We start from the raw sequence: 15,525 nt of genomic DNA, 5'->3' as shown, positions 1-15,525 counted from the left end.
AGTTTAGATAAAGTTTTTGAATAGTTTAAGTAGGGGGAAAAGTTTCACCTTTTAAAAGTCATGAGAATCTGGAATTTGTGAATGTCCAGCATGACCTCATGATGAAAGCTTCATCTTAATAGATCTATGCAATATAAAACTGAATACAATTCTAAAGACCCAGGCATCAGTTTTCAAATCAATAAGAAGGGTCAAACTGCAGCATCACAGTCCCTGTGTGACTGCAAGAATATACAGCACCAAAATGGAAAGGAATCAGTAGTCACATTTTCATTTTTCACAGTTATGCTTATGCATATCTCTCGTGGGAATGGTTAGCATCTCAAGAAGAAAAAGATAAGAGATACAACAATGAGAAAATAAGTGGCCGTGGAACAAATTCTCCATAAATCTTCTTGGAAGCAATGGAATGAATACCATTGAGAAAAAATAATAATAATAAGTAACCACTTCCATAGAAAAGTGTATTACAAAGGATTTTTTTCTTAAATAAAATTCTCAGACATCTAATTTTCTTCATATGCCCATTTCAAGGAAAATCTTCCTTGCTACTCTAGTTCTCTCATGGCCACACAATGGGCCAGCTCTATATCAAAAATTACAATGAATAGCCTATGGCTAATTTTAGAAGAATTGTTGCTCCGCAAAAACAATGAGTAAGCTTTGAAAAAATGGCAAAAGAAAAGGATCTATTGGGATCCAAAATTACATCCCATTTGTGTAGGATTGTTAGACAGCAACATCTGTATGATATCTCAGACAAAATGGTGAGTAGGGTATTCATGCTCATATCCATTATAATCGTAATATAGCCTTTCGCCCTTTGCAATATCACGAGTAGCAACCAAAAAGACTCGGCATTCACCATTAACACTGTATCTCACACATTTACAATTCTGCTTCTTCCTACCTTCCCTGCAAAGAATTGGATTCATTTTAAGCACAGGGGATGTCAATAGTCTCAACTCAAAGGGAAATCTTAACATGAGGAAAGAAGATAATTTTATTCTGTGAAGTTCACTGGAGATTATAGTGCACAAGTGGTGCTGTGGGTAAAGAAAAATACAGCACAAGGCAATATAAGAAGTCATACAATTAGAATTAAGAAAATTTTTATTTTATATATTTGTTTCTTTTTTGGATTTAGCCACAGTGGACAAACAGAGATAGGTTGAAAGGGCTTACAGAGTGTGATTGTTAATGCCATTGATAAAGCGCACAATGTTCCCACGTTTATCAGGACAGATGACCAGACTTTTAGATGGGTCGTTTGCCAAGAGAAGGGTCATCATACTATCACAATCATCATGTTCCCGGTTTTTAATATAATCTACATCACCCGTGTACTCAGCGATAAACGTCATATCCTTAATCGGGCCATCAGCCTCCACGGTATAACTACATCACGAGATCACAATTAACCTACTCAATATACAGGTATCATATACAGTTGCTAGCTCTACAAATGAGTTCAAGTTAAGGTACCCTTCACATGAATCAAAAACTACAATAAGGGGAGCCCATTCGCCTTTTTTACACATAGCACTGCACTGTTCCAAGGTGTCAGTATCTTCTTTGGAAAGGACCTAATAAAAAAACCACAAACTATAACCAAATGCTAGATTGTAAAATAAAGTATCATCAAGTCCCAATAAAGAGAACCAAAAGTTCAAATGGGAAACAAAATTGAAAGAGAAATTTCAAGTTAAAACCTGCATTCCACCGTTTTCAATCTTGGCCTGGTTGGCTGACCTAGGCGCCATGCCAGGCATGTAAGAGAGATCATCACTGAATTCCATGTGCAGTGCTGTCAAGGCAGAAGCAAGAGAACCCATTTGTTTCAGCCTTTGGGCTGGATCTTCTGTTGGAACAAATGGTAAAAGTCTCCTTCTTTTCTTTTGTAACACCAATGATCCTGAACGTCTCCTACGCTTTCTAGAATCTAGAAGCCAATTGAGAATAAACATAAGAAAAGCATCAAGTTACAATCAATAAGCAAATGCACGAGAATAGATATGAAAAAAAAAAAAAAAAAAAAAAGACATATGAAGACAGAAGACGCTGGCTTCACAAGTATGCATCGTCCTTCTTAGAAATTTCTATGATGGCATTAAAAACAAACTAGTTTAGGATTTATATGACATCACTATTACCCTACAAAAAAATGAAGCAATGAAAAAGCTACAAATAAGTGAATAGATGATAGAATGCTCCAAGAAGAGCCCAAATAACACAAGATTTATGCATTAGGGTATCAGCACTTGCTGCTTTTTTTTTATCAAGCATATGGTTCATATATTTTCAAATATCTATTGGGAGCAATCTGCAATAAGACAAGATTTCTGTTCAATCCCAGCAACTTTTGATTGAACACAAAAAAGAATTCTGTTTCACAAATTTGCTTCATTAGGAAACATTCTACTTATATCATAGGCCATTTTTCACTTAACCCTTGTAGTTTCTAGCCTTCCTCTTGTGTCCTCATCTTGAATTGCATCACTCCCTTTTGACAGTGAAATCACTTTGCTATTCATTCAACAAAATACATTTACCATCTTTGAAGCTCCCCATATAACCAAGCAGTCCGATCTCTTCTTTTTTTTTTCTTCTTTTTTTTTTTCTTTTTTTTTTTTTTTGATAAGTAATGATAGTTTTATTGAAAGCGTAAGGCGCCCCTACGTACACTAGAAGTATACAACAGGAAACACCTAACTAGAAAGCGAAAAAGAAGCAAGAAATTCAGCAAAGCTGATAGATAAAGGGTACAAATAAGCCATCGACCAGACATACAAGGTATGGAGAAATAACTCTAGCACCTCCTCTAGGGAGCTCTCTAGATTCTCAAAATACCTAAGGTTTCTCTCTCTCCAAGTACACCAAAAAAGGCAAATAGGCACCATCTTCCATGTAGTAGCGCTCCCAGATCTCCCAGACTTCCACCAACAAGCAACTAAGTCAAGCACACTCCTAGGCATGACCCACGAAATACCAAAGCAGTCCAATCTCCTTTCGTTAAAGAATTAAATGAAATTTCATATCAAGTAATTTAGCTCAATTTTTATCACAAAATGAATATATAGCACTTCAACCCTAATTATTGTCTGGCCAAAACAAGAATAACCATTATCAAGCACTAAATTTATAGTCTACTCAGAATTGCTATAAATTTTAAAAGTCTATGCTTAAGTAGCTATCTAGAAACACCTTTCTGATTCATCCACAGTATCTAACAAAATGACCACTCTTACATATCAAATGATTGAAACCATTCAATCATCTTCATGCCCCAATTTGTCAATGAAATCAAATTGAATATGTGCATCATGTTCGAGGAGTGTTTGCTGTAGGAGGGGGTGGCTACGTGGCCACCCTTCTGCTGTGGGAGAGGCATGGCCCTGAGGGTGTCTGTTGGGAGGGGATGGCAGGACGACCACCCCTCTACTGTAGGATGGGGTGGTCGCACGGCAACCCCCATCTCCTCTGAGCGGGGGTGGCTGCACGTCCACCCCTATCTGCTATAGAGGGGTGGGTGCACAACCACTTTCCACAACAGAGGGGTGGTCACGCAACCACCCCTCACAATTAGATAGGGTGGCCATGCGACCACCCCCCTCCCATAGGAGATAGGCGTGACCACGCAACCACCTCTCTCCCACACCCAACCCTCACCTTTTTCTTTTTTAAGATGGGACACTTTTAATGATGTGGCATTTTATGATATGGAATTTTTAATGACATGGCAATCCATCATGGCATGTGACTGACGTAGTGAAGCTAATTGTGCCATGTATGCACATGTTGCAATACTACGGGTACGACATGGCATTCCATTAGATAATTTAGTGAAAGTGGGACGAATGGAGTGATTTGAGAACGAATTAAACCTTAAGGATCAATCTAACCGATTTTGAACCTCATGGAGTAATTTGGTAAAAGCTAAAACCCCAGGGACTCAAATAGTAATTTTCCCTTGAAGCTTAATGGAGCATATTTTATAACTCAAAAATCAAATCATTTACATTAACTTTTGGGTCTTTAATTCCAAGGGGTTGTAAGATGTAAAGTGACTTGAGATGAAGTTGTCTTTTGTCTTTTTATTTTTTTAAAGGGAAGAATAAGGACGGGTTTTAAATCAAATGAGGTGGCATCTTGACCTTCAATTATATTACTTCAAAATAGAAACTGTGGAAGACTAAAGGAAACAATTTGTAGTTTGTTAAGTTAGTAGCTGTACAAGCCTGAATTAAAGTACTCTTAACTAATGCTTTCTTTTTTCGGCCTCCGATGACCCATCAACTCCTCTTAAGAGAGCTACAAAAATGGATTACCACACAAAAATAGCAAATGTTAGAGTGTAGAGGTTGTACACACACATAGAAGCATGCACACATGCACACATGCACAAACATGCACACACAAAAGGATTGAGGGCCTTTGAAAAGATCACTTAAAAGAGATGAACAACACAAAGAGGGAAATAGTTAGAAAACATTGAATGAGAGATCAGCCATCATTTTGTCGAACAATTTTTCACCTAATCTTGGACAATATTACAAGTTAAGGATGCCAACAAGTGCCATGTGCATATCTTTAAATAGACAGATCAAGAGCTCAACAAGGGAAATCGCTAGATGACAACAAAAGGTACACTAGACCCCATAACCTTCTTAAGGCATAGGGGGCATATGCTATGTTCATCTTAAAATAGATAGATCTAGGAGGTGAGTGAGATGGAGTGACTTCATTAAATTTCGTGAGATACAGCGGAAAAACCCAAGGGTGACTGCTCAGTAATGATCCCACTTCAATGGGTCTTGGGAGAGCGGCTTGTATACAGTCTTACCCCTTAGTATTTAACTATGAAGTGGCACTGAAAACTTTAAAAGCATTAAAGACACATATCCAAAAAGTATTTAGATAGATATCAACTATATGTTAGGATCATATCTCAAAGATACAGCGGAAAAACCCAAGAAAGATCATTAGGAAAGCATAGCAATGGATCATGCAAAACAAAAAATTGCAAGGCAAGATGCATACCTTGCAAAGTCAGCTACTAGGGTTTGATGGGCTGATTTGAATTCTCTTGCTCCAAACTTCAATTCACACGTGTAGGCTAGGGTTTTGAGACCTCTAAACTTTCTCCTCAATTCTGATTAAGAGACCAAGAGTGTGGACTTTAATGCCTACAAAAGCTCCCTTTCAATAGGCTTGTGTCTGCTAATGGAAGTAGTATTAGGTTTCCTTATCAAAGCATGACTTGGAAAACCTTGTCTACCACTTATACATACACGGCCAAGGGGAGAGTATCCTTGTGTAGTTAGGTCAAGCCCAAAAGAGATAATAATCATCTTGAGAAGGGACCTAAAGGGAAAATAAAACTAGCTCCAATAGGCCTAGGACACTTGTCATCTCATGACTTGTTCTAGGTTACTATTAATTACAATTTATTCCACTAAAAGGTTGCAATTGCTTTCTAACATTTATTTTGATTAATCAAAACTCACAATGACATCTTATAATTGCATTTGACCCCCATGAAATAATCCATGGTTAAATTAAAGTCATAAATAAACTATCACTTTAATTCACTCCTACTTAATCCTTGAGTACCCAATTTAATCTCTTGATTATTCTTGTACTCTTGAAATCTTATTTCATTTAGTACATTTACTTTTAGTAACTCCTTACTAAAATACTCATGCCCGAGATTCAAAATAATCAATTCCCATTAAATTTATCTTAAGGAGATATTTCATATCGCTTTAATTCAATCAAAGGATTATGGATTCCATCTTGAGAAGTAATGTTCACACAATGCTATATGTGATACCCAACATATCGAGATTTTGACCATGAAAGATCTTACTCTTAAATGTATCAAAGTGACCTCAATTTTACATTTGAGTTCACATTCCTCTCAGGATTGAGATCCAATTCTATAAGTAATCGTGAGTTCAAGTTATTCATATTGACAGTAGTTAGAATAAAATAACAACTCATGTGGCCCGTTCAGTGCATTGTCACCACACCAACATATCAATTAGAAGTCTCTACTTCACATGATCAAGAAAGATCATCATGATTGATACGTTATAATTATCAAATGGAATACACAATTCCAACTAACTAGGAAGTACAATTTATAAGTTACAAAGTTTATGACTTAGATTTTGTGTGATAATCCCATTAACACACCCAAGTCATATTCAATATAACTTGAGGACTACATGTTTATAATAAATAATATGTGCACAATGTTCTTAAAATAATTCAGCAAATAAACAACTTTATTTAACAAACCAAAATGTCATACAAAAGGATTGGCTTTTAGGGCATAAACCCTAACACTATAATCAATATTTGCTTAAGAAGGGGAAGAAAAGGATAAGTACTATAAACTTATAATCCCTTTCAACACTTACAACATGGTTGTTTCTCAAACAAGGAATTCATTTATACCATGATATTTCCCAAGTTTCCTATATGTATACACTCAGATACATTCATATGCATCTACGTGTAGAGAGACATAGAGATTAGCGTCTTTTGGACAATCTATATAATACATGAATCTAAGCCATAAATGGCAAATGCTATTGCAGTTAAAGTTCAATCATATTCATTTAGTAGTCATATGTCATCCTACGTGCCTTTTATGGTGTTTATCGAGGGAAAAGAATCACATAAGTTTTGAGGACTGGAAGAGGACATTGGAAGAAATTAAGTCGTTCTTCTTCAAAACTTTGTATCTTTGGACAGCTACTTGAATATTTTCAAAATTTGGTAAGGAATAATTCAAATAAAAACTTTGAATGGCTAGCTCATATGGTAACGCCTCTTGGCATCATACCAATGACTTGGGACTGAAACCCGCCATCACCCAGGATGGGTTCATGGTGAGGAGGGGTACCCTCGCTGTGTAGCACAACCATTGGACCAAAAAAATAAATAAATAAATAACACTTCTAATCATAGTTCATATCTTGTACATGCACAAGAAAGAAGCATTCCATCCCTAAAGATCATTTCTTTGCAAAAATATACAATGTAGATCTCATTTGTGAAAAGCATTCTATTGGCTTGTGTTTGAAATCCTAAGTTTAAATTAAGCATTAAACAATAAGAAAATTTTTCTTATAATAAGGCGGATCCTTCAGAGGAATCCTTGCGGGAAGCCTGAAACAAGTTCAATAAAAATAATCAATAAAAGTAACAATGATCAAGCCCAATGCAACTGATCAAATACCGTACATAACATCACGAAAAACAAGCAGAGAAGCGACACAAATTTCGATAACAACAACGATGATGATGGTATCGAAACCAGATGATGTCAATAGAATTTCACCTTGAGGAGACGAAAACTTGTTTTTCTTATCAGTACACTTCTGAATCCGAAAGAAATCGATTATCTTCTTCTGAGAGAAACCTAGAAAGCAATAAGAAACGCAAATACATTGTCAAATTTCACATTCCAAAAAAAAAAAAGAATGAGAAACAAAGAAAACGAAAACAAAGAAATCCCTACTTCTTACTCTTCTGCGACCGGAGCACTTGGGGCAAAGCCATGATCCGATGGGGACTCTGACGACGATCGGTCGTAGGCATTTCATATGGAAGCCTTTGTCGCACTTGTCGCAGAGGAGAAGCTCGTCGGCGCTGTCGCCGGAGCCGCATTGCTGGCAGCTCACGTCGCTGTAGTCGACGCGCTCCACCACGGCATGCCGAGCCTTCTCCATTACCTCCACCATCGGCTTGAGCTTCTTCGGCGGCGGCGACGGCGACGGCCGGCGCGGCGCCTCCGTGCGGCGGAGAGAGCCACTGAAGCGGATGAGCCGCTTAGCCGAGGAGGAGGAAGACGTGGCTGGAGCCATGGGAGGAGCACAGGCTCGGTGTTTCCGAAATGGCTGAGGGCAGAATCGGAAACGTTGTACAGAGCTGCTCTCTCTAGGAAAACTGGAAATGGTGTCAAAATGTGTGTTCCTTACTTCCTTGTCTCTCTTTCTCGCTCTCTCTCTCTCTCTCTCTCTCGCGGGAAGACCGTGGATGCAACGTGGCGTAAGATGATTGGGTGTTGTAATGCAAGTGTGCGTTCCTTGTGAATCAGTCTGAGCTTTCTTACAATTTAGCCGTTTGGAATAAGCAATGCCGAGTAATGGACCTACTTAGCGCCGAGTGGGCACCTTGAAGCGTTATTGAAGCTTGAGGGGTTATCCATAATTGATTGAATTAAAAAATTTATTAATAAATTGTCTCTAATTAAGGCCAGTAATTATGATAAAAAGAATGATTATTAATTAAACGTCTCATTATTTACCTCCATGGAGAGACTCAACGTCCATAAATTTCTGACAAGTTCAAATTGTTCACTTTTTTTTTTTAAAGTCCAATTTTCACATTCATTCATGAAAGTCTCCAACAAACATAATAACTGCGTAAATTCAGGACTTTATAAATAAATCGCCAACGGAACCTAAACCATGCAGTAAGCTTGGTTTACTTAGAATTAAATAATAAGATCGGGCGTTTTAGAAATGTCAATTTAAGTAACTAGTAAGTGTTATCTCCGCTATTACACTATTAGAGAAAAATGGTACATTTTTTTAAAAACAGTTAGGGCATAATGGATTGCACTTATAATAATTTAATGCATAAAATCATGCTGATGAAGTGTATAATATAATAATCATAATCATTTATAATTCATAACTGTTCTCATACGTTTAACCCTTTTACAGTGAGGTTTGTGTGTCTTATGAGATCTCTGATATAGCCACTGCAAGTGGCCCAACTAGGTCTGAACCCGGGTGATCCACACCACTAGTGATGCCGCAGGTTGTGACTTTCTGTAACAATCTAGTGAAATTAACAAACTGATAATTAACTTCGTGGTTTGACTACGAGTCTTATCCTAAAAAGAATAAGATCACATGGATCTCATCCTCTCCGAAGAGAGTCTGCAGCGAAAAACTTTCACTTATAACATAAAAATAGCAATTAAAGAAAAACTTACAATCATATATAATAAGAACAGCCAGAGTGAAACTAAAACACCATAACAGATAGCTGAATGCTCTCAAAGACTAATCATCAAATATAATATAGATCTAAAGCCAAAAGATCTAAGACTCATAACAACATCAAGAGTCAAGCCCTACACTTAAGAAGATAAAGCACAAAGATCATATCTATCGTATTTGGCGGGATTCACTATCTCCTCTCCACATCCCAGCCAAACAAACGAGATCTAACTTCTCAAAGATGATCTTGAGCACTCCCTCCAACAAGACCATATGCCGCTCCAGGGTAGTTATTAATAAAACTATCTATAAAACAATACATGTTTCAAATGTAGAAAAAATACAAACGTAAGTCCACAACTTAGTGAGTAATAATACGTATTATATACATGTTATTTTATGGTGGACTCGGTTTAGGATGTACTCACATGCATCAAAATGTTAATATAATTTCTCATTTTATAAAATGATCATGGATACAATATAGATATAATACATGTTTATAACAAGAATCATGTCATATATAGTACAATTCCACATGGTCTATCTAAGATATTAACTCATTCTTGGCATGGTTAGCGGCTTGGCGCTGTCCTGAGGGACCTGTAATACAACATCGGTGTCCCAGATATGTACATGTACCGTCATATACTAGCAGGCCGACCAAGTCCGACTTCAAGTGGCCCACACTACTAACAAAGCTGTAACTGTGACCCTTATTCAAGCATGGTGCACTGGTCACCAAATAACCATTGGATCAAAGGCTTATCATAACATATCATAAACTTTTGACAATAAAGAATAACTCATATAATAGTAAGCTCATGGCCATTATTCCGCACGAAACGATATATCATGTCATACGATGAAATTTAATATTTACTGTCTTTTACATGCATGACTTTATAAACTCATCATTTTCATTATTTTGTTATTCATCACTCATTTTCACAAAATATAGGTCACGGTAATTAAAGTGTATTTCATATGAGTTGTAAACATACATGTTTAGTACACCAAATAATCATAGTACGTGGAAAAAATAATAACAAGTATCTATGTGAGTTTTTACTCACTTATATTGTAAAGCTCCTATGTAAAGTCTTCATGACTCATGATGCTCCACAACCTCGAGATCTGAGAAAAGACTACAGTTAGTCCTAATCCGAACTAAAAACTAACTCTACGCTATAACAAGTTCAAAATGTGTATTCTGTCTTACCCACGAGCGCTCGTGCTCAAAGGCCGAACGTTCGAGATACGATTCGTGAACATTCGTGACACGAGGAAAGATCGTTCGAAGCATGGGAGATCAATTGTTCGGCCAAGAGGATCGAACGTTCGTTCCTGGCAAAAACTGTATTTCAAACTAAATCTAATTTAAACTACTACTAAGCAAGACCTAAGGTTTAAGTAACACTCCTAATACAATCCTAAGCCGTATCATTACATCATGCGAAAACTACGTCTAGAATGTTAAAATGCTAACATTACGACCATTATAACAACTAGAGGATTAAACTTATGGTTAGAAGTTACAAAGATAAACCGACAGCATAACGACTATAAAGGAACGAGCTTAAGCTAAAAGCATTACCTCTTTAAATCAAAAACGTATTTCTCACACCGAAACGCTCCCACACACTATCAGTATAGTAACACCAGTTCGAAGGGTCAGATTACACAAAATGAAACGAAGGGGTAGGGTATTTATAGGGTAAAAATAGTAAAGGTTGAGGATGAACTGACTTGCCACTTGTCGAACGTTTGGTACTCGAGTATCAAACGTTTGTGTACTATTGCAAACTTTCGTTGTACGATCCTCGAACGTTCGTGTGCTATTTTCCTACACACCAAAAGCGTGGGATGTACCTTTCTGACACACAGTACACCACGTCATCGATCATTTGTGGTGCGAAGAACGATCTTTCATGAAGGAAAAAATCGATATTTCTCAAAGGAAAATCAATCGTTCGTGATTGATCATTCAGTGTTCTCAAAGAACATTTGGTCCACGCAGAAAGCCGAAAGTCCTAATTTCAAATTAAGACCTACTTATTCCTATTAATAATATGGGACAATACACCTTCATCTGTACATGGTTGTGCTGGTCACTCTGAAAAATGGATTCAAGGCATCCTAAATCTATTAATTATGGGTCATAGGATCAAGTTTATATAGTGATGTGTACGTACCCTACAATCTACACTTTTTTCCCATGGTGGTGTGGCATGCAAAAATTTTAAATAACCAATTGAGAAACATATTTTAGTCTATAGTAGACAATGAATAGCAATACAATAATAAATAATTGTTTATAAAGTGTTAGTCTCACGAAATAATTTTAAGAAAGCCATGATAATCAAAATGAACAGTTTATAAATAGAATAATTATTTTAATAACAAAGAATTTTGGCATTTTCATAGGCGATTACTTTTCTCAAACGAGAGAGAGAGTCAAAGAAAAAGAATAGAGGAGAAGATGGCGAAGCCAAAGATGGAGTTTCTCGACCATGGATGTCAATGATGATAAAATCTATATCTTTTCTTCGTGCTTTCATTTTATCCATTGATTATATATCACGAAAATCATATTAATTTGGTAGGAGTTTTAGATGGTATGTTGATTCATGGTGGGTTGCTGTGGGTTTCAAAATTAGGGCTTATGTTTGGAAATTTTTGGGGTCTCCATGGAATGTTAGCCGTATGGGTATTGATTTAGGTTGGGTTTTGTTTGGGTTTTGTTTGTAGCTCTAGAAGCTTATTATTGGAGCTTTTGGTATGGGTTTGCTATTTTGGGTTTATTATCTATCGGTTGCTACTCAACCATGGGAGTTGATGGTATGGAGGTTTTGTGTCTAAACTAAAGTGTTAGGTTGCTATGGATTGTCTAGAGTGGTTGGCCAAATGAAGTTAGTGTTAAATTGTTGAATGTTGTTTAAGTGTTGGTTTGTTGGAGAAGAGTTTGAAGTTAATGTATTTATACCCTTTTGTATAAATGGCAAATACAGTTAGGAATTAAAGTCAGGGTTTTATTTTGTTTGTAAGAACCGCAGAGATAAGATGATTTTAGTCTTTGTACTAAATGAGAAATAGTAAACAAATAATGAAATATTTGTTTGCTATGAAATATTTTAAGAAAATAAATGGTTTACTAAGAGTAGTTGTTGTTGTAAATGTATGATAGAAGAACTAAATGTTGGCTCATTACAAAACTTAGTGATTTTTATACTACTGAGATTGTGGGCTCATTAATCTATCTATGCGAATGTGGCAACTACCACGATCGTGTAGACGATGATGTTTTGTATAACACCCCATAAAATATCTATTAATTAAAATGTTTTAAGAATAATATTATTGTTATTTTGGTATTATTAAAAGAGATTAAGTTCTATAAGTAAATATATATATATATATATATGTGGGGTAATTACTTTTTCCCCCCATGAACTACCAACTCGACCAAAATAGAGCATTCAACTACCAAAGACAACCATTTTTCCCCCTTCCGTCAGTCAAAGGGGTTAAAATAAACGGTCAACATGGCACGAGACCGTCACATGCCGTTTTACCCTCATTTTCTTCCTCTTTTCCCCCCATGAACTACCACCATCTTCCTATTTTCACCCCATGAACTACCACCATCTTCTAACATGCCCCCATGTAAAATGGCACATAACCCGTTGACTGTTTCTTTTAACCCTTCTAACTGACGGAATGGGGAAAATGGTTGTCTTTGGTAGTTGAATGCTTTATTTTGGTCGAGTTGGTAGTTCATTGGGGTATCGCGCATTTTTTGGTAGTTCATGGGGGGAAAAGGCAATTACCCCTATATATATATATATATATATAAGGTGTTATTAAGAAGAAGAAAAAAAAAGATGAGCTAATTAAGGGAGGGCACGTGGGCCCTATCTAGTTGACAAATGGAGTTCTTAACTCCATGCATGCTGTACATGTGTTTCAGCCTTTCCTTCCCTTTTAATACAAATGTTCTTCATACAAAATGTTTGAACAGGGAAGTGACGAGTGGTGTACAAGTGTTATTTTTAGGTGAGCTTACAATGACAAGTGTTCCTGCAAAAGTCTCTCGTGGCACCATTCATCTTTTCCTCTTGAACACTTGTCCGTCATGCAAGTGCACTTTAGAACACTCGTTTGTCCCCACCCTTTATTTTAAAAAAATGACACCTCTCGTTCTCTTCCACCTCAAGCAAAAAAAGAAAAATCAGACAATATCTGCAGAAACTTGCGCTGGTAAAGATATTTAAGAGTCTGCTCAGAAACTCCAGGTAAGGGAACACAACTTTAAAACTTCGGCGAATTTTTTTTAACAAAATATTTTTTTGAAAGACAAACGTCAAGAATTTTCAAAAGACTCTCTTCACCTAAATATTATTTGCTCTATTATATCAAGTATGAAATAATGAATATGTGAATCACATGGATGAATGAAGCTGATGATTATTTGTTACACGTGCACTATATGAATGAAGATGATGATGATGAGTTTATGATTCTCAAAATAAATATGTACACTATATGAACAAGATGATGAAACTATGTTGAAAATATATATGTTTTATGTGCATCACATAAAGTTTTGTCCCACGGCACCATAATGCTGTGATCCGGATCTTATGATAATGATGATGGGTAGCGGGGCAACCACACCAAAAGTGTGGAGCTATCGGCTGGGGGGTTCTCACCTAGGGAGCTTCCTAACCCGGCAGCTCTCCCCTATGACGACAGGATGAGCCTATGGGTCCTTCGGGATCGGTCCTATGGACGAGCCCAACGTGCACCGCTCATGGTAAAAATGCGGAAGTGGGCCAATGGTTGACAAAACTGACACTATGAATGATGATTGCATATACACATTTCTTATTGATGCTGATATTTCCATATGTGGACTCGGAAAATTCTAAATTTCTAAATTAAACTATTTATATTGCCTTGTGATGCGTTGTGTTACTTACTGAGTTATTATTAAACTCACCCTTTTCCCCTTAACATTTTTTCAGATGGCCGTTTTTATTATTGTGCTGAGAGGAGGAGTGCCGGTAGGCCTATTGGTGGTCAAGGACCCCCAAATCTGGCATCTTGAGTGGCACACTTGGACTTATTGTATTATAGAGTAGTTGGAGTAGCTGTTTGTTCATAATACCAGTTAGCAGCATGGGGATTCTGTCATTACCTTGGACCGTAGAGCGACTAGTTTCGATGTAGTACAACCTTTTGCTTGTAGTTGTACATCTTACAGTCCTATGTGTTTAGGGGGATTATTAGCAACTTGTTTGTTGATTTTTGTCTATACCTCCACACTTTTGTTTGTAAATTTGTAATGAACAATATTTCCTAGTAGTATATATTTTGATGCTGTTAATGATACTATGAAAATACTCATTTCATGAGAGCTTTGTTTCTTTTAATCTTTAGTTATTGTCGTATGTATTTAAAGTTCGCGTTCCCCTCATATCCCAAAACAGGGGCGTGACATTTTGGCTGCAGGTACCGCAGACGTCGATGAGGACCTTATGGCGTTGTGTTTAAGATACTATAATTGAAGCTCTTCGTGACGGTCGTAGGTGTTGGACTTGTGGATAGTCTATCTTTTGTATAGACTTGATAAATTTATAGCTTTTGTCGCATGTAACACTCATTTTGTATAGCCATATTTTTGTTATGTAATTAATACATTGATAAACTTTAATTACATAGATAGTCAAATGGCTTTGATGTTGTAAATACTCTGTTAGTTAATGTAATTAGTGTCCGCTGCTATGTGTATTATCTCTAATGTGTTATGTATGTTATGAGTTCTGTTAATGTTATGTTGGTTCATGGCTAAATTTCAGGCTACTGTGATGATTCGTTTTGTATAAATAAAAATGGGTCGTCACACCATGGACCTTTGAATTCACTTTAATACTATAATGAGTGATTTGTAATTTAGGCCAACCACATGTACTGATTTTGTGTTTATCCTTATTTTTAAGATATTTATATTTTTTTTTATTAAGAGTGACACATGTCATCATTTTATTTGTGCTGACATGGACACTAACCGAATCATTCGAGTATTTTGATGGAGTTTGACTGCAATGACTAAATTGTTATTTTGTCCTACCTTGAGGACTTCTGAATTATTTTTTTTACCGCATGGAGAGATTTGTAGTTTAAGCTAATTATAGGGACTGATTTTTCATTTATCCCAAAAAATAGTTTTTTTATTTTTCTTATTTATCCACCCCTTTAGTTTTTTCTTCTTCTTTTTGTTTAAAAAATAGTTGAGTTTTTTATTTTATTAGTTTATTTTGGTTTTTAAGAGATAAGGTTACTATAGGAATATAATCTAAAAATTGGTCTGGTTGAGACACCTTTGTAGTTTGGTATATCACTTTAACACACGTCACTTCATTGGGCTATTTCAAAAGAGATGTATAATACATCGTTCTCTTGTTCTTCTCGTATTATTCTTGATTATTGTGACTTTGTC

The 15,525-nt window shown here is 36.4% G+C and overlaps 1 protein-coding gene across 1 annotated transcript; it reads right to left on the bottom strand.

Moving 5' to 3' along the window:
* Positions 1 to 430: 430 nt before the first annotated feature.
* Positions 431 to 7,981, bottom strand: LOC133856669 (probable Histone-lysine N-methyltransferase ATXR5). Its single transcript, XM_062291727.1, has 6 exons — positions 7,532 to 7,981; positions 7,352 to 7,432; positions 1,713 to 1,942; positions 1,486 to 1,586; positions 1,186 to 1,398; positions 431 to 915 (listed from the first exon to the last, which is right to left on the bottom strand). The coding sequence occupies exons 1-6, from the start codon at positions 7,875 to 7,877 to the stop codon at positions 756 to 758; spliced, it is 1,131 nt and encodes a 376-aa protein (XP_062147711.1). The 5' UTR covers positions 7,878 to 7,981; the 3' UTR covers positions 431 to 755.
* Between the last annotated feature and the right edge of the window lie 7,544 nt (positions 7,982 to 15,525).

The sequence above is a fragment of the Alnus glutinosa genome, chromosome 14 (genome assembly GCF_958979055.1).
Source record: "Alnus glutinosa chromosome 14, dhAlnGlut1.1, whole genome shotgun sequence".
Taxonomy (NCBI): domain Eukaryota; kingdom Viridiplantae; phylum Streptophyta; class Magnoliopsida; order Fagales; family Betulaceae; genus Alnus; species Alnus glutinosa.
This window is presented reverse-complemented; position numbering and strand designations above follow the sequence as displayed.

Coding starts and splice junctions, on each gene's coding strand:
- LOC133856669 (XM_062291727.1), bottom strand. CDS start 7,877: ATGGCTCCAGCCACGTCTTCCTCCTCCTCGGCTAAGCGGCTCATCCGC. Junction 1,399..1,485: donor GTTTTTGATTCATGTGAAGG/GTACCTTAACTT, acceptor CTCGTGATGTAG/TTATACCGTGGAGGCTGATG. Junction 916..1,185: donor GGCATTAACAATCACACTCT/GTAAGCCCTTTC, acceptor AATTCTTTGCAG/GGAAGGTAGGAAGAAGCAGA.